The sequence below is a fragment of the Ptychodera flava genome, chromosome 3 (genome assembly GCF_041260155.1).
Source record: "Ptychodera flava strain L36383 chromosome 3, AS_Pfla_20210202, whole genome shotgun sequence".
NCBI classification, from domain to species: Eukaryota; Metazoa; Hemichordata; class Enteropneusta; family Ptychoderidae; genus Ptychodera; species Ptychodera flava.
Genome location: NC_091930.1, coordinates 48,710,987 through 48,733,644, shown reverse-complemented (window position 1 = coordinate 48,733,644; position 22,658 = coordinate 48,710,987). Strand labels below are relative to the sequence as shown.

The 22,658-nt window shown below is 39.2% G+C and overlaps 1 protein-coding gene across 1 annotated transcript; it reads right to left on the bottom strand.

The window, feature by feature from the left end:
* On the bottom strand, positions 1-21,872 carry LOC139130195 (PR domain zinc finger protein 10-like). Its single transcript, XM_070695943.1, is given in 9 exon segments — positions 1-4,442; positions 4,445-6,010; positions 7,791-8,040; positions 10,916-11,013; positions 11,808-11,918; positions 13,298-13,459; positions 14,581-14,754; positions 19,359-19,584; positions 21,710-21,872. Coding segments are annotated over 9 exon segments (4,092 nt in total). The 5' UTR covers positions 21,839-21,872; the 3' UTR covers positions 1-3,066.
* Between the last annotated feature and the right edge of the window lie 786 nt (positions 21,873-22,658).

Sequence of the window (22,658 nt, the reverse complement as noted above, 5' to 3'; positions counted from 1 at the left end):
TGGAGTCTCAAAGTGTTTATAAAAAGAAGTGAACACGCATTGCTTCTCTGCTGCTTCTGTGCTAGCGGAAAGTGTCAATGCTTATTTACAGCAATTCTGCTTTGACCTTTAACATCTGACAGCAAGAGGAAGTCAAAAATACTGATCGACAAAAGACAAGACTGTGGAACAGTAACAAACTTAACGGTAGCTTTGTCACATGGTTACTGAAAGTTTGATATAATCAACGGTAATGACACAAATGTCATGTTCATTATTAACACACAAACTGCTTATAGCAAGTTGTGTCCTCAATGATTCAGGACCGGCCAGTACTTGTGTTATGATAATAAATTGCAACAACACCACATTGCTGCATTGTGAGTATGATTCAATGGATATCTACAAACACTCACCAAGAAATGTAGCTTCTATTCAATAAAGGCTGACATTGGCATGAAATAAAATCTAATTACATGTAGGATCAGAAGATAGATTGTGCTCACTCGGGAAGTACCAAAGTCTTGCATTAACAGTAATAATTTCACCTGCCACCATTTTGCCTTTTTAACTAAACATTTGAGCAAATGCTCCAAATTTTGAGGTTGACAACGAATGAATTCTTCCGAACTGAAATATTTTCCAGGATTCAAGAAGATTTTCAGGATGATCAGTTACATAGGGCAGAGTTCAAGTTCAGGCCATGTTTCCATGGCAATTGACTTTGTTCTTTTCCTCACTAAATCAATGATCCATGCATAAAATTTTACAATAACCGACCTTTAAGTAACACTTTCTAAATAAAAAAAATATTGTGTGTACAATATCACCATTCTGGGGTATTTCGAATAATTACAGATATTTTCAAAAAAAAACACATCCCCTATAACAGATAAATTATAATAAAAAAAGGGAAAGCGATAAGAACTCCTTAACGACATCTACGACAACAAAGTTTTTCTTCTCAATTCATAAGCTTCCAGAAAGAACGCAGAAAAAATTAATTCATCGTTTGTGAATGAGAGCAGTTGCCAATGTACTTGCAAGCATGACGCACTGTGACTGGAACTATATTTGCAATCATGGCTTGTTGTTATATGTGAAGGGTCTCTTGTTTCGTAAATGAAACTAATCGATCCAGCTCAAAATTTTAAATTTTTATAACTTTTTAAAACACATCAGCCTGTATATCTAACCATTCAATTGTTTAGACGGTAAATTCATCAGAAAACAAGGTGTCCATTCTTTGTGCAGCGAAAACTTGCCTAAAATAACCAGATAACCAGGAGACTGCATCAGACCCTATCCCCTTGTAAAGGATTTTGATGTCTGAATTATCTGCAAAATATGTGTTGGTTTGAAAGATCTGCTGTTCCTGGTAAGTGGTCCATAATGGCAGGTTTCACTGCAGTTTGATATGAGGAATTGCATTGTGAAAGACATGTCTTTGTGTGTTCAAATGGCCAGTCTGGAATGATTCCTATATTGAGTAGGACCCTACCTTTCATTTCTGATCCCTGAGATGATAAACACACTTTACACTTATTCAGTCTGCTCGCGAGTCAATTTATTCATCCTGACAAGCCAACAAGCCTACATTTATTATCAATAAGTAAATTAACCCCCAAGCCGACTGAAAAACATGCAAATTGCCCTCTGGGATAGAGAATTAACCCTTTGAGTGCTGTAATTTTTCCCGCCAAAATTTTAGTGCAACATTTTACCAAATTTTGTGAATTTTTCTGTAATTTTTCTGACAATTTTGGACCTAACGGACATCACATTTCATTGGTTACAGTTTTCATCAAAATTTTGGCAAAAATCTGAAAAAATTTGGCTGGAGTACATTTTGTGAAAGCAACAAAAGTTGACTTTGGGGCTCAAAGGGTTGAGATGTCTGCAACGCTCTTTTAGACTCAAGTCTCCACAAAGGTCATTAGAACACCTGTAGATACTATGGCTTAAATATGGCATTTGAACAAATCACTAATTCAATTTCATTACATCTGAAAACCTTGGTTGTACTACCACTGAAATAAACATAGTCACTGAAAGGCAATACGTTTCACTGAGGTTAAATAAGTTCATTTGTACAAAATATTCATAATTACAAATGATAGAAACACACACTAAGATATGAAAAGAAAAACATTAAATGCACCTTGCCATGTGCATTGCTATTTTTTAATTTTTCTCAAATCGACCAAAAAAAAAATGGAATTTTACTCATTATTGATATATGGATATTCCTTAATCATGAGATGCATTGGTTTGATACCACAGATTTGAACAATGAACTTTCACTTACGTCTCTCCTATGAACCTGAAAAGTGTTGCTTCAAAAAGTAGACATGTCTGCCTGAGGCAGAAAAATGAGACATGTGGCACTTTTCAAAGAACAGAAAAATCTTTCACTGAGAAATGATAATTTTTCAGGGATCACAAGGCAATTTACCTCACAAGGCAAGGCAATTCTTTTAGCAATTTTTGACAATGCTGCAGTACACACTGATGTAGGCACATTTTATTAGTAAATTGGGTCAATTCATCACTATGAAAACAATTGGATTTTCCTAGGGGTCTGACCTAGCTTTATGAAGCAACTTGACCCCCTAGGATTACAGTGATTTTTAAAATTCTTCAGTATGGGCCCAGTGTACTTCAGTATCGCCCTGATGAATGACATCATTGTTTTCAGGATGTGTACATCACATGTCTATCATAAAGATTTCCCTGTTGTCTGTCCGGTCATTCCCTGGATTCCTCGATGACAATGAGGCAGATCACCTGGCCCAATTGCTGGGCTGCAAATTATCATCACAAAAATAACAGCAGGTAGCAGGAATATTAACTTTTAGCATGGCATTGTTCAGGATGATAATGATTAGATTTACATCACGTCTAAGCTCTTTGTACAAGCGATGGTGACATGTGTCCTCATTTAAACATTGTGGTAATGGTTTTCCAATCAGTGCAGGACTGTTACGACCTACATATATCAACTACTATGTGAACAGCTATTAGTGACATTATGTGATGTGGCAGAATGTTTATGAAAAATGAGTCAAATTAAAAATATCAGATTTTTCACCGATAGTTGTAATTATGCCATGATCGTGACACAAACACTTGATTGCCCTGCACAGTGACTGGTACTTGTATTTGGCCGGTCACTTGCTGCTGCTGTTGTTGTTGTTGTTGCGGTTGTTGTTGCTGCGGCTGCTGCTGTTGTTGCTGTTGTGGCTGCTGTTGCTGTTGTTGTTGCTGCTGCTGCTGCTGCTGCTGGGCTGGTTGTTGCGGCTGCGCTGGAGCTGCCGGTTGCTGCTGTTGCTGCGGCGGCTGGGGTTGCTGCGGCTGCTGCTGTTGGATAGGACTCATTGGCTGGGGAGCGTTCTGCAGGTGTGTCAGCTGGGGTTGCTGGAAGTGAGTGGGCGACTGTCTGAGGTGGCTGACATCCACTGTGGAATGAGAGACTGGGATGGCTTGCTGCACCAGGTGAGTTTGCACTGCCTGCTGCGTTATCCTCTGGGTAATCTGCTGGTAATCAGCTGGCTGGGGTCGGTATTCACTCAGCGTCTGCGACAGCTCACTCATGGCCTGTGTGAGGAGGTCTGCTGCTTGCACAGCCTCTTGCTGGGAAGTGACAACAGCGTGTTCGATGAATCTGACCTGCGTTGGTTGTTGCTGTTGTTGCTGCTGCTGCTGTTGTTGCTGTTGCTGTTGTACCACTTGCGAGATCACCCTCTGCACTGCTGGGTCGGCGGTAATTGCGCTTTCTGCAACTGGTTGTGGCGTTCCAGCTGGCGTGGGTTGCTGCTGGGCCTGCAGCTGCAACTGTGGTTGAAGTGCTGCAGCTGAGGCGGCGACTACAGCCGCTGGTCCGGAAACTGCAATTTGTGCTGGTATCTGGGCTTGCACAGTGATTGGTGCAGTCAAGGCATGCTGGGTGGCTAAGGTAGCCATCTGTATAGGAGTTGGCTGCGCCACAACTGCAACGACAGTTGGTGTGTGTGTCGGCTGATTAGGTATATGAACAGATGTACCCTGAACTGCAGCAGCTGCCTGGGCTGCAGCCGCTGCCGCTTGCATCGGCTCCATGTGCTTTTTACGAACATGGTCCATCATCTTGGCTTTAGAACTGTACTGGCGAGGACAGTGGGCACAGGCGAAGTAGTGTGTTGTAGTTGTGCCTGCTGGAGCCGTGTGTGTATCAAGGTAGCCGCCGTCCTCCGAGCTTTTACTTTTGCGAATACTGGGCGGCAGTTCGGCGCCTGGATGGTTCTTGATGATATGTATCTTGCGTTTGCTGCTGCTTTTGTACACCTTGTCACAGTAATTACAGAAGTAGTTTCGGTTTGGTTTGACGATAGGTAGACTCAACTCTGGCACCGTTTCCGGTCGAATCTCTGGGTGGCGCTTCGCTAGATGATTAACGAGCATGCCCCGTCGACGGAAACCAATCAGCAGATGCGACACTTGAAAGTGAACTGGTCGAGGTCTGTCGGCGGAACCTTGGGCTTAAAGGGTGGTTTCTTTGGGCGGTTGGCCTTCATGGCTTGTTTGGCTTCCCTCTCCGGATTGTGCATTCTCAACATATGCTCCTTCAGCTTATCTTTCCGCTTAAACTGTTTACCACAGTTGGCACAGAGGAAATCCTTCCTGTCGGAATGTCTCAGCATATGTAGCTTCAGCTTGTCCGGTCTCGGGAAAACTTTCTCGCATTCCGGGCATGGATACTCCTTGCTGGAATGGAAACCACGGATGTGCTTTCTCACCTGTGGATATTCAGTGAAGGTCTTACTGCAGTGCGGGCAATGGAAAATGCCATTCACGCTATGGATCACGACATGCTCTTTCAGCGAATCTGTGCGATCGAAGCCCTCATCGCAAAATGGACACCTGTAGTATTTCTGACCGCTGTGTGTTTTCATGTGACAGGCTATGGCTGAGTTATTCAGGAAGCGTTTGTTGCAGATCTCACACTGGATTGGCTTCTCCGATTCTCGAGAATGGAGCTCCATGTGGCGCTCATACTTACTCCTCTCACGGAAAGGCTTGTTGCAGGTTTCACAGCGGTATGCAACTCGTGCTAGCGATCGTCTTATCATTCCAGATTTTCCAGATTTGGGTTTCCCGTGTGCTGTGGCATGAATGGCTAACAGCTTCTGATCTGTGAAAAGCTCATCACAGTCAGGGCACCTCAGATCGAATTTCTGTTGGTCATTTTCACTGAGCTGTGGAATAGTGGGCAAGCTGACCGGAACTTGAAGACCCTCGTTGGTAGTTCCAGCTGTCTGCTCAACCTGGAGCACTGCAGCACGCTCCACATCGGCAATGATGTTGGAACTTGCAGCGATGACATCATTCACATTTCCAGCGACTTGGGTGTCTGTTTGCACAAGGGTATGAATTGAAACTGGGACCATTTCGCCTGTTAGGACGGAGGTGCCGTTCTGCACCGTTGTTATTTCTTCTGTGCTATCGTTCTCTTCCCGTGCATGAGTCAACATATGCAAATTGAGCAATCTTGCACTTTCAAATTCAAGGTCACACTGAGTGCAGGTCAGGTCACTGTCGCTCTCCCCGCTCTCCACGTCCTCCCCGACTTTTCCTTTGCAAACTATGTTGCCGTCTTCGTCAATGCTCTCCCCACGCTCCTCGTGCCGACGCATGTGACGCGTCCGGTTGTAGACGTGGGAAAATTTCTTTTCACAGATGGGGCACGTGAAGTTCTTCTCTCCAGAATGCATGACAAGGTGGCGCTGCAAGCTGTATGATCTTGGGAAGGTCTTACTACAGATATTGCATGAGAAGGGTTCTTTCTTATGAGCCTTTGCTCTTTGTACTTTGGCCAAAGCAACCTTCTTTTGAGTGAGAGTGCCGTAACGCCTCTTTCTTCCTCGTTTGCCTTTGGGTTTCGGTCTGGTGTGCAAAGCATCATGGGTGGCCAGATGTTTCTGTAGCAGCTCAGATGATCTGAATCTCTTAGGGCACTCAAAGCAAGGCCAGGTGTTCTCCTTGTCTTGCATTTCTGAAAACAAAGATAAAATAAATGCTTTAACTTTCACATATTTGCGATTTTGTTACGTCAGACTACAATGCTTTTAAATACAACAGTACATGTGGTGGTTCTGTTTTCTTGCCATTTACCAAACTGAATGTGAAAGCAGTGTTGCAGTCAGGAATTTTAAACCAGGGGAACATTTTGTCCCACTATAGTTTATTTTTAGTGACATTTTGCACATCAGTTGTCAATCAAAGTTTGTAGTATTTTGTAACTAAATATTTTCAAAAAACACAATTAAAACTACCGGGACCATGCAATGCAGTATACTGCAGCTGCCACAAATCAGATCAAGCTCAGTTGGACTACAACTTACAAGCAAGTTACAATATTAAGTGAAGCGTTTTAATTACTTCTAATCATAGCTCTGAAAGTATGTAAATATAAGTCTCAACACAATCAAGCAAAACAAAGGTCATTGTCAGTTACAAATATTAATTGCAGACTAGCACTCATTAGTTGACTTAGCATTGGGTGATCACCCAATGCTAAGTCGACTACCATGGTGTGCCCTAGGTGACCAGTAGCACGTGAGCATGCAGGACAATGGGTTCCTTTTTGGAGACATTGTCGCAAGGGCCCATCCCGACTGCAACACTGCAAAAGGTTATCTAGTCCTATTTAAATTAAGAGGTATTTCTCTTTATGTTCATGGAAAGTTTGGCTGGTTTATGATATTTCTATAGTGCTTGTGTACAAGATAATAACAGAAATGCATTAAATTGCTGCTCTCTGTTTGGAAGTTACTAGCTGAATAGTTATCCTGTTGACAGTAGATATTCATTTCTACAAATTGTAGGTTGAAGTATTTACATTTTTTGATGAGTCTCCATGTACAGCTAGAATTTTAGAGATTTATGTGGAAAAACAAAACACATATCATTTGAATTGGATTCACCATGTATTTTTCAGCCTACAAATCTGTCTTTACAAATTTTGTAAAAGTCACATTTTATAGTAAATCATGGCAGTGAAAAAGAACTTTTTGTTCTTGAATGGACTCTTATGTATGGAAACAATTGAATATGAAACTTGCATGTGTAAACTTTTTTGTTCATATGTCTTTGAATCACTTATCTGCTTTTTTAAATTTTGAGTGGACGCAAATACAAACACTCTAATTAGTCTGGTTTTATATGGTATGTGGATAAAACCATACTTGTTAAATGAGATCACAGGTACATGTATGTGACAGAAAATGAAGTTTTCTAATGGTATATTGGTTCAAGTTTTAAATGCTATTGAGAGCAAAGAATTATACATTAGACAAAGCGATGCAATGATTTACATGTCTCTGCTGATCATAGGCTCCACACGATCCATGTAAGTAACGCCAATTTTCATGAATGCCCTATATATTTAAGGTAGTACATGCTGCAGAAGGTGAAAATTTAACTTTTGCTTAAACTTTCCTCAATGAAGCTTGCAACCATACTCTTACAAAACCAAGACCAAAAATCAGGGGTCATCAAGCACAGTTTGGTACTAGAGAAGCAAATTATCTAACATTTACCAATATTTGTAATTCAAAATGGCCACCATCCTTGTGTTAAATATTAAAGTTTCCAAAAATTAAGACTGTGAAATTTTTTCTTACTCTACGAAGAGCTTTAAACTTAGCCCAAAGAAGTGGTGGATCAGAATTGTGAAAATTTTAGAGTCAGGATATCTATCACCAAGGTGAATTCTATCTGAACAGTTCAGAAATTCCTAATATGTGGACAAGTACTGGAAAGCTGTTACATACCTTGCAGTTCCTCTGCTGTTATTTCAAACACATCAGCACCGACGTACTCAGCATACGATGCTGCATACCACACTCTCATCTCTTGTTTGGGGTCGATAGTTCGTATGGTGGCAAAAAAGATGTGCCCATTGTTCTGGTAGGCTATTAGGTTCTGTTCGCTGTGACAAGTAGCCGGACGCACAAACATCATCCAGTTGCTCTCATTCTCATCGCTGACATCAAGGTACATGGCACCACCATCATTCTGGATCTGTGACATGCAAATACAAATAACTTTTAATATTTTCCAATTTCTGGATGTGATAAAGTAGTTCAGTCATTAGTCGGCACATCACCTGATTGTGTGAATCAAGGATTTTTCAAAGAATTGCCAAATTCCGTTTGAAGTTTCTGACTCTTTCTCGCAGAAAAGGCACAACCATATCTCTGTGATATGAACTTGTCATAAACATTTAGCATGTACAAATATGTTGGAGAGATATGTGTGATTCATTAGAAATTCAGATGCAATCACTGCATGTAGGTCTGAAGATAGGCAACTAAGCGAAATCGTATAGTCACATGACCAGCAAATAAAAGTGAAACCCTATAATTTTCCTCTTCATGGCATTGTGTTATGGCATCATAAAATTTGCTACGTCTGTAGACATTGTTTGTTTTGATAAATTGATGTTATGACATCCAAGAGATCTCTGCTGAGTTTCAATTTTTCGATAGCTCAATGTCTAAGATAGATTCAGTGTGCAGGCCTCTCTTAGCAAAAATGGCAGTGTTATGGGGTAGATTGTTACAAGCAGGTGTTCTATTACAGTACATTTACCAATGATTTTGACGATGAGATACAGCTGGATATTGATACACTACCTAATTAGGTTTGTCAGTTTGCTGGCGAATTTACCCTTTTAGTGGTCAACTTTTACAACTTTGCGCCAACATCAGACAGACTAAAACAGCAGGTGACGCAGCAAGATGTCTGTAAACTAATTTACTATGTAGTATGTTTATATCTTTACAGCAGCTATCAGTTTCAATGGTGACACACACAGAGACTGGTTGCCAAGTTTTACAAGCAGTTCAAATTCACGGAGAGGTGGTAAAAGAACGAGGTTACTGCAAATTTAGACTCAGAGGACAGTGTTCTTTGTAGTTGAATATCAATAAAGTTCATGACTTCAAAAATAATAGAGTGATGTGTAAAATGAACAAACTTTACTTTGGTTATCAACAAATGAATGACACCACATTTCTCAATGAGCTGACATCGGGGCCTACTTCAGTACGAAGTGAACTTGGGGGTTTCAGGCTATTTCGTGAACGTCATTTGTTTTCTATATTGACAAGATTGTAGCGACAAGCGATAAAAACATTGCAACATTGTAAGAGTGTTTATCATTTCTAGTTGATCGGACGTTTTTATTTAACACAAAAAAATAATAGACAGTGTTCTTTGTAGTTGAATATCAATAAAGTTCATGACTTCAAACAAAATCTAAAACTAACAACACAAATTGATCTGAAAGAATCAGAACATTTGAGTAGCGATAGCAATGTCTGGAAGTCAGGGCTTTGAGTCAGCAACTTTCTAGTCTAATAAAACTCAGACAACGAGATGTTCTGGTATTGCCAGCCATGGTGGGGCTTTGTATACATACGCTGACACGTAATTAGCAGCTATCAGTTTCACTGTGTAAATGATCTGTACATTTGTACAAACAGATGTTGAACCAGACAAAAAACGCATCACATCACACATCACTCTATTATTTTTGAAGTCATGAACTTTATTGATATTCAACTACAAAGAACACTGTCCTCTGAGTCTAAATTTGCAGTAACCTCGTTCTTTTACCACCTCTCCGTGAATTTGAACTGCTTGTAAAACTTGGCAACCAGTCTCTGTGTGTGTCTCACCATTGAAACTGATAGCTGCTGTAAAGATATAAACATACTACATAGTAAATTAGTTTACAGACATCTTGCTGCGTCACCTGCTGTTTTAGTCTGTCTGATGTTGGCGCAAAGTTGTAAAAGTTGACCACTAAAAGGGTAAATTCGCCAGCAAACTGACAAACCTAATTAGGTAGTGTATCAATATCCAGCTGTATCTCATTGTCAAAATCATTGGTAAATGTACTGTAACACAGATCTGGATACAGTCATCACACAGTCCCAGAGCCCAATGCTATTAGCTTTTAAGCCAGCATCTATAGAGATTCAGAACTCAATAGGAATTGCGCTATATTGGCAGACACAGACCTTCCTGTACTACAGTATCTCAGTTGATAGGAAAATCATTAAGTACAGCGTCGCCGTCTATACACTCAAAGTCACTTAAAATTCATGTAATTTTTTGTCCAAAATACCATTTTCCAGATAATACTAGTGTTTGGACAATATCATTGTTATATATCATTTTACATATCATTTTCATGATATCAAAACTGATCATCATGTCATTTTTGAAAATTGTGGATGGATTATCAATTTTCAAGGATTTTCAAGGACTTAATTTCATTTACAAGGACTTTTCCCCGGACTTCCCAGGAGGCTTCAAAATTCTAGGACTGTCTAAGAGCGATGGACCCTGCGCACCATGCACATAATATACATTCCAAAGTACATGGATTAAAACAAGTTGATTGTGAATTGCCTTTACAAAAGAGATGACACTATTTGATTTGTGACGCATCCACCATCAACCAGTATGCGCACCATACATATGTACAAGTATGCACACGTATCATACAACATGACTTTTGGGCAATGCAATTTCGGACCCAGATGCAAAGACATCACTATGCAGCACTGTAAACATGCCATAAAAGTCAAAGCCACATGCAGCAATATTGTCACAGCCATGTGTATGACCTGGAGCCATGACAAGGAAACTGTCATAAATTTCACAAGAGTGTTTAAAGCCATGTACTGACAGATCTGATATACCGATAGGTCTGTGAATACAGCTCTGACTTCTAATCAAACTGACAGTCCCTGTGGCAGCGATTATTGAACAAGCTGTATCCAGCCAGAGGGACTAATCAGAACCTGCTACAGACTATCCTATCACCTGTCTGGGGATTTCTTTCTGGAGCAAAGAGTTCCTGTTTTCCCTCGGGGAAACTCACCTTCCATGTCATGCCATCGATGGGTGCTACTGACACAAGTTTGCCCTCCAGAGGACCAAACTGTGTTTTCTTAGGAATGGCCCTCTTGGCAAACACACCTGAGTAAAGAAACAACAACACAAACACATCATCAGCACTGACAGTCAGAGTATGAGTCAGGGTATGGGACACACATGCTTTGTCTTTCAATGATTTCAAATGTCTTGTTCAATGAGTTCAATGATTTCAAACATACAGTTCATTGATTTCATTATTTCAAATGTGTAGTTCAATGATTCAAATGTGTAGTTTAATGAGTTCAATGATGTCCAATGTACGATTCAATGATTTAAAATGGGCAGTTCAATGATTTCATTACTTCAAATGTGTACATGTAGTTCAATGATTAAGTGTGTGGTTTAATGAGTTCAATGATTTCCAATGTACGGTTCAATGATTTCAAATGGGCAGTTCCGCTTTAAGCCCTAAACTAGTTCTGTTTGTTGTCCCTGTATATGGAACTACAAACAAAGTGAAATGTTTATTTTGCAGTAAAAGATGAGTGAGATGCTGAAAATAAAGCATGCTCTGCCATGAAGTAAGGCATTGCTGCAGGTCCCAAGACTGTCTCCACCAGTGAGGGCGCTGTTCACATGGAAAATCTTCACAATTTATTATTTCAGATCACAGGCTTCTTCTATCATAATCAATACCATTTTATACTCATGATGATGAAATTATACCATGTTTATATGTATGCACTCCATGCTTAACAAAGACCAATGTGGGGATACAATACACATTTTATGACATCAATCATTGCCCACATGGATATAATTTATTGACTAATTTATCATGAGAACACATTCTTCAGAGTTCATTGTACGAGTCACGCCTCTTGAAATATCCTTACCAACTCTGTCGTCATCCACTTTGAATATCTGCAGTAAGTTAGGGAGGCTGGCCCTAGCTCTGGTCAGCACTGGTTTGTCTGATATCGTCTGAAGAGCACCATCTTCTCCAACTGTAAAGTACAAAAAATACAACGGTTACTGGTTTGTTGTACAGTATCTAACCAACTGCATAAAATACAGTAATCACAGTGTGACATAATGATATTATTATCTTAGGAAGCGTCTTTGAGCAACGGTTCTATCAGTCTATACATGTTCAGTATGTGGCTGTGGCTCTGGATTCATACATGTACTGTAGCCTTCCTCAAAAATTTGACATCAATCTCATTTTATTATGATTAATGTGCATTGCATTGTTACAGCTAGATTTCCTTCAACTTCTGAGAAAGATTCCATTTTTCTGTTGTTCAGTCTATAAAATACAGTTTCTACACATATAGTCATGTCAAAGTGCTAGTTCAGACTAGAATCGGTTTGTCCATGATGACGTGTGCATATCCTACGCAATGCGTTGTGTTGGTACGACTGATGGATTATATTCTGAATGTATTTCAGGGAGGAGAGCTAGACAAGAGCACAGTCAAACCTGTGTATAGTGGTCAATCAAAGGACCAAGAAAAAGTGACCACTATATAAAAGTGACCTGCCTGATAGAGGAGGGGTGTGGCACCACTTTCAGTGTGATGATGTGCTGAGACTCAGCACACCACCAATATTAAAACTCAAACGTTGTGAATTTAGAAAAGGTAACAGTGATAACAAAATTCAATATAATAAATGTCTGAAAATTATGGTGCGTGCGTTTTGTTTCTAATATAAATGCAGATATAAAATCAATCAAACTCAGTACTTTCTTGCTTTTAGTTTTTAGCATATTTTGACAAAGGTCATTCAGAGACAGGTATTCTGAAAACTATACACAGGAGCAATTCCATGTGGCCACTGACCACATAAGAGAGGTGGCCGTTCTATAGGTGGCCTTTACCATGTGAAATGTTACGGCACTGTCACAAGGTGACCACCATGAAGAGGTGACCACATTGTTTGGATGACAACTAACACAGGTTTCACTGTATCCCAGGTTGTGGAACCAAAATAATGGAATTATTCTGAAAAGTTCCAACGTAAGTCCCAGGACTCCCTGTAAGTAAGAACTGAAGGCACAGTTGGTAACCTATTTGCTATCAATTGAATGGCATATACAACACCTTTACAGTGCTTTTGCTAAGGTTGGTATCCCAATAAATTTTACCAGGGTAACCTAGACATTTCATCGGGGTTCCCCTGTTGTATTAATGCAATCCTATCTGAGGACAACAGAAATGAAATCGGGGTTCCCAAGCCATCTATCTTCCCTAAACTTAATACAAACACTGGTTTAGGAAAGTGTTGGGGAAATTCATTCAAAGACAGAAAAACACAATGGTCAACTCAACTCGGAAAGTTTTGTGAGGAGTACGTGTCAGGCATAGAACCATAATGTACTTACAGAGTTCCTTTGTATCAAAAGCCACTTTGACATTTGCTTTGATGCTTGGGAGAACACTGCCATCATCATCTTCATCATCCTCATCATCTTCCTCATCTTCTTCGTCCTCATCATCGTCCTCGTCATCTTCATCGGTCTCCATGGGCATTTCTTTGCCAACACCTATGAGATATATGTATGGAACATTGTGAAGAAGCCATTTTTAACCCTCTCACTAGACTACCCCAGTCACTTGACTTTCCTCAGCAGCAGTTTAATACTGGCTGGCAGCAACTACTGGCCAGCCATCTTGTTCAGCCAACGATCTATGCAACACCCTGACAGAGATATTGCTTCAATTTCGTGATCACCTCACCACTAATGCAACAGTCTGCTTGTTTATTCATTCAATGTATTCTGTTTTGATATTTATGAATCCACAGAGTTGGGGCAAGCCTAACCTCTCAGAGCCATGGTTTGGCCTAACTCCATTGTTATCAATGGTGAGTGTAGACCTGTTTACTGGGAAATGGATTGAACAGGTCAACAACATGTTTATAGCAATGAACAAGTCCTATTCAAGCAATGGTTAATGTACAGGACACACTATTCAAGCACTTTGATGATCTGCTGACTTTAAAAAGCACCCTGCTGGTAGCTTAACCCTTTTACCATAATGATATGACCCAAATTTATTGTTATCAGCGTTGATTGTTGACCTGTTTACAGGGAATTGGGGGGGAGGGGGTAACCAAGATAAGTTACAAAGAACATATCATTAGATTCTTTTATCAAACACAGTTAGTTTTCTTCCATTTTGATAACAAAATTATCAACAAACCTGAGAACTTGTTTTAAAAGTCAAGAAATAAAGAAATATTATCAAAATTTATATCTACTACATGTATTTTTTCAATACATTTGAAAAACTATAAAATATCTTTGCTTTTCTTTAATATTTCCAAATTTTCTGAGCAATTTAGCTATTAAAAAAGACATCCTAACCATAATAAATATAGGGAGAAGTTGAAATCAGCAGCATTTTAAATTCACAAATTGACAAACTAATTAACGCACTAAAAAAGGATGCTGGCCAACAAAGTGTTTTACAGTGCATGTACCTTGCATACATGTATGAGATGTTTTAATGAATCCCTACATGAAGATAATGATCACCAAACTGATGGTAAATGACACTGACTTCAAACTACATGACCAGCCAGTCATTTTCCAAAGCAGCAATACGTACATGTAATAACACCAAGCACCATCAGTGTTGCTGATACTATCCTGACAATACTCACCCTGAGAGCTGGTTCCCGGCACTGGAATGTTGCCGTCCACCGCCATGTCTATGTCTGTCCTGTGGAACGTCACGGGTGCCATCATTTCTACGTCCGTGGTGGTGGACGGCCCGACGGTTGGATCGCCGGCGTCTTCTGGGATGTGAGAGATTAGAGTCACGCTGCTGCCGCTCACTGTAAATGAAAAATACAGAAAACACATTTGTAGTCTGGTCATCCTTGCCGCAGAGGTACATGTACAGGCAGAACTGATGAGTACTGGGCTGAAGAAGTTCTCAGTGTTCTCTCCACTGGTTTCTGAAGCACAACTATATCTACACAGGTGGCCAAATGAAAAGATACATAGTCTATTCAAGCTTGTGTTCTTTACTGGTACCAGTTGTCGAAGTGACCTACGAAAAGTGACCTCTTTCTGTATGGATTTGGTCTTCTGCACCACGCATAGTGAGTTATGTTACCCATGATTCTCCTTGATTTGTACACTCAAACATTGCGTGCTAAATAAATTATATTTGTTTTTCAATAATTTTAAAGTTTAATGTGAAATTATCTACGATGTTAAAAATTCTCAAAAGAAAATTGAAAAGCTAGCGGTAAAGTTTTGGTCACTGAGGTCACATTTTACTACCTATTGTAGATATAAATTTCTTTTGTTACAAACATTAAAAACATAGGGCCAAAGTCCCTGAAGCTACTATAGACATGGATACACAATTAAGTATTTCCTGACTGTATGAAATTATCTCACTAAGGTCATCCTAGGACATGTAAACCAAATATTAAAGCTGTCTGACCAGCGGTTTTGAAAAAACGGGCAACTCAACAGTTGACAGAGCTCTGCTGTGTTATGTAGAGAATAACCTTTTGTGACACATGTATTGATGAAGAAGGTGGATATCTTTGATAGCTCATTTCAGGATGGCCTGACCAAAATGGAAAAAAATTCCGTAAAAATACAGATTGCATATTTCATCAGACTATATTAGTCTATAATAGCAAATAAACGAGAGTTAATTACATTCTAATTAAAGTAAACAAGACTTGCTTAAATCAAGATTTACGTCATAATAAAACAGCATATCTGTCAGGTTATAAAGAATCTTGAGCTGGTTATCTTTTATTTTCATCCTATTAACCAAGCACATTTTAACTTTCAAATTAACATGTAAGTAAGTTTTGTTGAATAAGTTGAGACTGTACATACTCAGAGAAAGCACACTGAAGAGACAAATGTTTGTAACTTAAGAAGTTCAAGGTCATCAAAAGCATTACAAGGAATCATGTTACACTTTCATTGCACTGTTTACACAGATTGCATAATTGCTATAAATAGCACAAGGAATCTTACAGCCCAGCTTTACCATAAAAAACCTATCACTTTGACCACTCTTTTAATTGACCACTCTATTTTTTTCCTCAAAAAGTAATCTTATTTTATCCTTACCAAGTCAACCATAAATGGAAATTAGAACTTTCTCTATCTCTATTTATTTGACCACCCTATCATGACAAACTATTATGAGCAATTTCTTTTAGATAACAAAAATGGTGGTTCAGAATATATCAAAGTTGGGATTCAGGAAAGTTGCCTTTACATGTTTTAATCCTCCAAGATGGTAAGCATTTCACTATGAACTGTCAAAAAAAGGTGAACTTTCTGATAATTCCACACTAAAATTATTTTGGCTTTGATGATTTCCTAATTAATTCAATTATTTAAAATCATATTAATTATTTTTTTCTGGGTGAATTGATAGGGTTTATACAGTACAAGAATTACATACAATGTAAGTCAAATGTTGACCAAAAATGACAAAAAAATTCCTTAAAAATACACATTTGCATATTTCATTACAATTTGAACAAATCTAACTTGAATTATCCCTAGGGACCTGTATACCAAATAACAAAGCTGTCTGACCAGCGGTTATGAAGAAGAAGATTTTTTACCAAAACACCTTTTTTGGCATTAATTTGCCTATTTTCAACAATATCAAAAATTAAAAAAAAACAGTTTCTCAAAATCATATTTTTCATCTACACAACAAATATCAAATCAGTAAGTACTGCGGTTCTCAAGATATTTGAGTGGACGGACGCCTCACAAACGGACATACATACATACATACATACATACATACATACATACAGACTGACGACGGACGCCGGACGGATACCCATCCCAATAGCTTCTATAGACTATAGTCTATAGTAGCTAAAAAACCACTACAAGTAATGTTGCAGTACTGGATTCTTTCTTTTGCCGATACAGGACAACTTATTCCCTTACTTCCCTTGAAATCATTGTGTATGGCTGCGAAAAATATCTGTTGACAAAATTACAAAATTGCTATCTTCTCCCTGGAAAAGGGATTGATCTTCTCATCAATCAAAGAGGGATATGAGAAAGAGATGATCATCAAAACAATGCTGTCAGAATTTTAAAATATGGATTGCGCTGTTGAGCGTACAGAAGAAATTCGCTTCAGTTAAATAAGTGATCTTGTGCACACAAAACATGGAAAATTCTCGTCACTGCAGATAGCTTTTGTCTTGTGCAAAGGGGCAAACTACAGGATGTTGAAATGCATTGTGGGTGAAAAGTCCTAAGAGTTAAGATGGTAAGTTAGTAAATACTTTTACAGCAAAAGTGATTGTTGTCACATTAGAAAGATCTGTTTGTTCATTAAACTGGCGCCGTGAAGTGGTGATCTCTCCAACCGAACAAGTTTGACTCAGGATGTCCAGTGCTATTACTCAGTACAGCCTACTACATGTGTATGTGTATGTATCAACCATCAGTGTTTTGTTAAATAAAGTTTTTTTTTGTTAAAATTTGTTTTAGACAAATTAAATGAAACCATCACAAAAATGAATTAATGGTCATAACCATTAATTCTTTTTCGAGATGGTTTCATGTATCGGTCTAAACCTAGGGTTGAATATGCATGGTCACCCATTCATTCAGTATCTTTCAACATGTCAAACAATGTAAGTAATATCTTGCATCAAACAAAATTCATGAAAAATGGGCGACTTTGTCCCTTTAAGGCCGGTACCATGGTAAATTTTGACAAAGAATATCTGGTATTACAACAAAGTACAGCATGCTCTATGCATACTTTTATGTGTTATGCACTGCCATACAATGTTTTTCATAGATGTTTAAGGCCATTGACATGGTAAACTTTGACCAAGGATATCTCAGGACTACTACACAGTACAGCATTGCTACATGTACATGCATACATGTAGAACATGGATAATCTGCAGTACCGTAAAATTCCCAATTGAAGCCGCGGCTTGTATTAGAAACATTTTTGAGGGACCCCTGGGATCATGCACTGAAGTCATGGTGCGGCTTCAATTACGTACATTTCCTGTGTTTCGATATTTTTCTCAATGCTCACCAAGCATTGCAGGGGCAATCGCTATTGTTATGCAAATTAGTACCAATGAATTTTGCGTGAATAAATTACCCGCATAAAAAGCCCCTACCCTAGTGCATGGATGTAAAAAATTAGTGTAACTCCAAAAGAGAAACGTAGTGTATTTGGTCGTTAAACTTGGTAAAATTCCTTTTAGATAATAAGGAAACTATTAAAAGATGTTAAAACAATGGGAAACTGGAGTTCCCTTGACAGCATCGTAAGGAAATGACACCTTTTTCCAGTACTTTCTTGATTCGCTGACATTGCTGACCCCCGTCCCCTAAATAGAATAGTCTCACTAAGGTCGGCCATGTTGACCAGCACTGCAGCAGCATGCATGATGTCTTTGCTTCAAGTTTAGGGGTTTTGGACGCTGAAATTTCACAAAAATGTCACTTCTGTATTCAGAGATTGTACAATCAATTTCTTTGGACGTGTAAGTCGATTTTGAAAGCGATAGAAGATCAAATGGTGTTGAAAAAAATCGTGCATAAAATTAGCATAAATTAAGCGTCCATGGCAGATGGGTCCCCTTGATTTACAGCTGTCTTGTGTTGCCGAACCGGTGGCTCATACTCGGATAGTGTAATAAAGGCAAGTGAATGACCTTTGGTAACTTTACTGGCATGTTTTTGTGAACTGTTTTGTGGTCAAATTTTATTTTCTCATGATCGAAAACGGAACCTGTACAAGCTTATATGCACCCACCATTGTCATTCACCAGCCACAGTACAGTATAGGCAGTTCATTATGTCAATATGATGCAGGTGGTGTTGTTGTACGTCAGACATCGGTAAGGGTACGTGGGTATTGAATGAAATACGTATTTGAGACATGGTATCTCAATCTCTCAACTATTTTACTTGTACACAAACACCGTTGCTTCAAAATTGTTGCATCAGGTAATTGACTATGGCGGTGTTTACCACACTGACAAAAACTTCGGCCGTGTTCAAACATACACACAAACGTGCCGATACATGGGACATTGTTTGTACTTTTGTTACTATCAATGACAAAATGCACAATGGTAGTAGTGTTAAAAAGGAACTTTTTATTGGGTATTTTTTCTGTAAGAAAGACACCTGTCAATCATTAGCACAAGTCAATGACGCGACTCAAGCCAGCTGGTGTGAATTTCAGCATGCATTGTTTCATGATGGGCTCAGAGAAGGGGTGCGGCTTCTATTATGGTACAATTCAAAAACCCAAAATGGGCAAACAATGAGCCAAGACAATGTTTCAAAGTCAGGGTGCGGCTTCAATTAGAGGTGCGGCCTCAATTGGGAATTTTACGGTACATCCATCATTACACTTCAGTGTGGACTACACCCAGTATACACCTACCAGGTTCCTGACCAGTGGCTTCGTTGTCCTCGTTCGGTCCGATGCCAACGCCTTCTGCTTCCGCAGTCATACCACCCTCATACTCCGTGACAGTGGACTCTGGCAGGCCACTGCCGGACGGAGTGTCATCGACCACAGCTGCTATGGCCTCAGAGTGGTCGTACGCTTGACCGCTGGGTTCAGGACCACTGCCGTCATGGACAATATTGGGACTGTAGCCACTTGCCTGTCAATAAATGAAGGTGATAAGAACAGTTTGTCATAAATTTGACTTATCAAACAGAAATAGTTATATATGTATCAAGCTTGTTGAAGTAAAGCTGATTGCAGTACAATTTGATAATGCATTTTGTGAAACAAATGTGGCTTTAAAGCCTTGTTGCCTGGCAAGTGGATAAAGTAAAGGTATCTCTGCAGTGGAAAAGAATAGGTACACTACATTTTGAAGAAAATCTGCCATCAAAATATGAGGTGTCTTTGGTTCATGAATCCCCTGCATAATATTATTTGGACTAAAAGTCGAGCCAACCAAAATCTTGTGATATCACAGCATTATTTTCATATACATCACAGGTGTCAATTGAAGGCTTATATTTTAGCCTCTACAGCTTGTTAAGAACTCATAATACTTGTCAAACAAGCAGTCTTACACACATAAATTTCATTGTGTCTCCGATCAACATGATTTGAGGTAAAGTGTCTTCTGCTTTCTGTCTGTCTGTGTTCTAGGACAGAAAGAATCTGACGATATTCACCTAAATTCCCTCCTATCCCCCCCCTCTCCATGGCCAACCTTGAGTCCCATATACAGCAGACTCATAAGGCTGATTTGCAGAATTATACACTGTAGACTCCTTAAGTTGCTGTGAATAGTGACAATCAACCAATCACATATAACCTTCCGAGCCAGCTGCACATCAGCAGCACCATGAGGGCAAAGGCAGATGGCATGAACTCATAAGAAAATTAGAAATAGCAGTGTTGGCGGTGCAAATTTGTTACTACATATAGCTACATTTGTGCAATATCAGACAACCACTTCAAATGCAGACAAATTCTGTCAGAGTTGCTTTATGTGGTTGTTGCTGCAGCTTGTAGCCTGATCTGTTGATGTGTCATCTCTAGTTTTCATTGAAACATCGCCAGAATCACCTATTTAGTTCTACTTTCATCACTGCCAAACATGTAAACTGAAGTTTGCAGACAAATATTTATTTTGGCATGTTAATGACAGAACAATGATGCCATTTGCAAACAGCCCTACTGGAAGTTGATTTTCCTCCTCTTCAGCAATTTAAAACTTGTTGTAAACACAGCACAGATTGAAATCTGTCTGTCAAGTGTCATAGTGTCTTGGATAAACCTGATATGACGTTGACAGTGAGCTTTCTGTCTGTTCAAAGACAGAAAGAATCTTATGCAATTCACCCTTTGAGGATACTCTTAATGCAACCCCCTCCCCAAGCTATGGCCGCCCTTGAGAGCCAGATATACCACAATATGGCACACAGCGTGCACTCGTCAAGTTTCCTCTAAGACAATTAGAGCAACAGCACAGTATCTACATTTAACAAATGTTAATGTGATAGGCACTGAACTTGATAGGCTGCATGCCAAGGTGCATGCCATCAAAATCGGTACAGCAAGTAAAAAATCCCACACATAAAATCAAGGAGTCTCTAATTACCATTATTAACTCTCTGAGCGCTAACGTCAATTTTTATCGCCTTTATAAAATATACGCCAGTCAATTTTTCTCAGATTTTTGCCAAAATTTTGATAAAAACCTGTAGTCAATGAAATATGATGTCCATTTGGTCCAAAATTATCAAAAAATTTCATAAAAATTCATTGAATGTGGCAGTAAAATTTCGGTGGGAAAAATTACGGCTTTCAAAGGGTTAACGTTATTGCTTTAAATATTGAAAAACGCACACTCCATACGATTCAATGACAACTTGTTGATGATCTCACGGGCCGCATTGTCATCATATGACTGAAAGTGAACCGAACTGTTTTCAGCTCAATAAAGCACATAACAGTAATCTGAATATATCAACACCCAATTCAATAATGAAAATCATTTGTACTTTTTTGCAAGATTTTCATCAAACATAGAAACAAAGCATATGATTGTCATTATTATGTAAACAAAAAAATTTGGAATGAAAACTATGTACGAAAGGCATGTAATAAAAATATTATAGGCTAAACAATGGACTACGTATCGTTGAGGCAGGAGACCATTTGCCCTCCTGATATCTGATAAATGGTTTATCTAACCTCTGACAAACAGTCCCTTGCTAAGGCTGTAATACATACCAGTGAGAGGGCGCACTTCATGTACCTACCTGCATGGCAGCTTCAGAGCTGGACACTGGTTCAATGTTAGAGGCATCACCAGCGCCGTGCAGAGGTGTTACTATGCTGGCATGGGGCGGCCACACTGGCTGATTGTTGTCACTGCTCCCCGGCTCCATTGGACTCGAAAAAACGGCTTCAGGCAAACTACACCTGCAAAAACATAAATGAATACTTGATGAACAGAAATGAACAAAGGAATGAACATCACGCTATAGTAACAAGATGAGTTTACTGTGCTTTACCTACATGTACTTAAATTGTACACAGTGGAGGCTCTCTATCCACTCTCAATGGCTGAAGTACCAGATCCAACTTTTGCAAGTCTATGGTATTGTCAACTTGCTGTCATTACCCGCAATCTTGCAGGCAAGTGGTTGTCTATAGGAAAATTCCCCATTGAACCTCCTGAATGTATGTTATTAAAACTTTTATAATATAATTACAGTATAGTAGTGCTCTCCCCAGAGCAATTATAGAGTGGTGGCCACTCCTTAATTTTTGGAAAATAACAGAAATCGTTAGCATAACAAATGACATTTGTTGTTATACAAATTAGTTGACACTCTACCAGTAAATCCTGGGGAGAACACTGCATACATGCAGCTTCAAGCAAAGGTATTTTTTTCAAACCTCTATGCCTCCATCCATATATTTCCTACAAATTTGCTGATTATTCAGGCAATTGGACTGTACAGCAAAATTTACCCGAGAAGAGGATGATGGGATGTAGCAGTATCGTAATAACTCAAACATGTGGTGTGCAATGTGCCCTTGGTGTGTCAATTAAAGGTAGTACCGTACGGTATGTGCTTCAGTGACAGATATTTGGACTCCAAACCTTTTACAGTGCTTTTCTCATCAGCCACTTGTGTGGCCTCATTTTGGATCGCTTGGAGTAAATACAACTGTCACTATTTCACCTTTGTAAAAATCAAA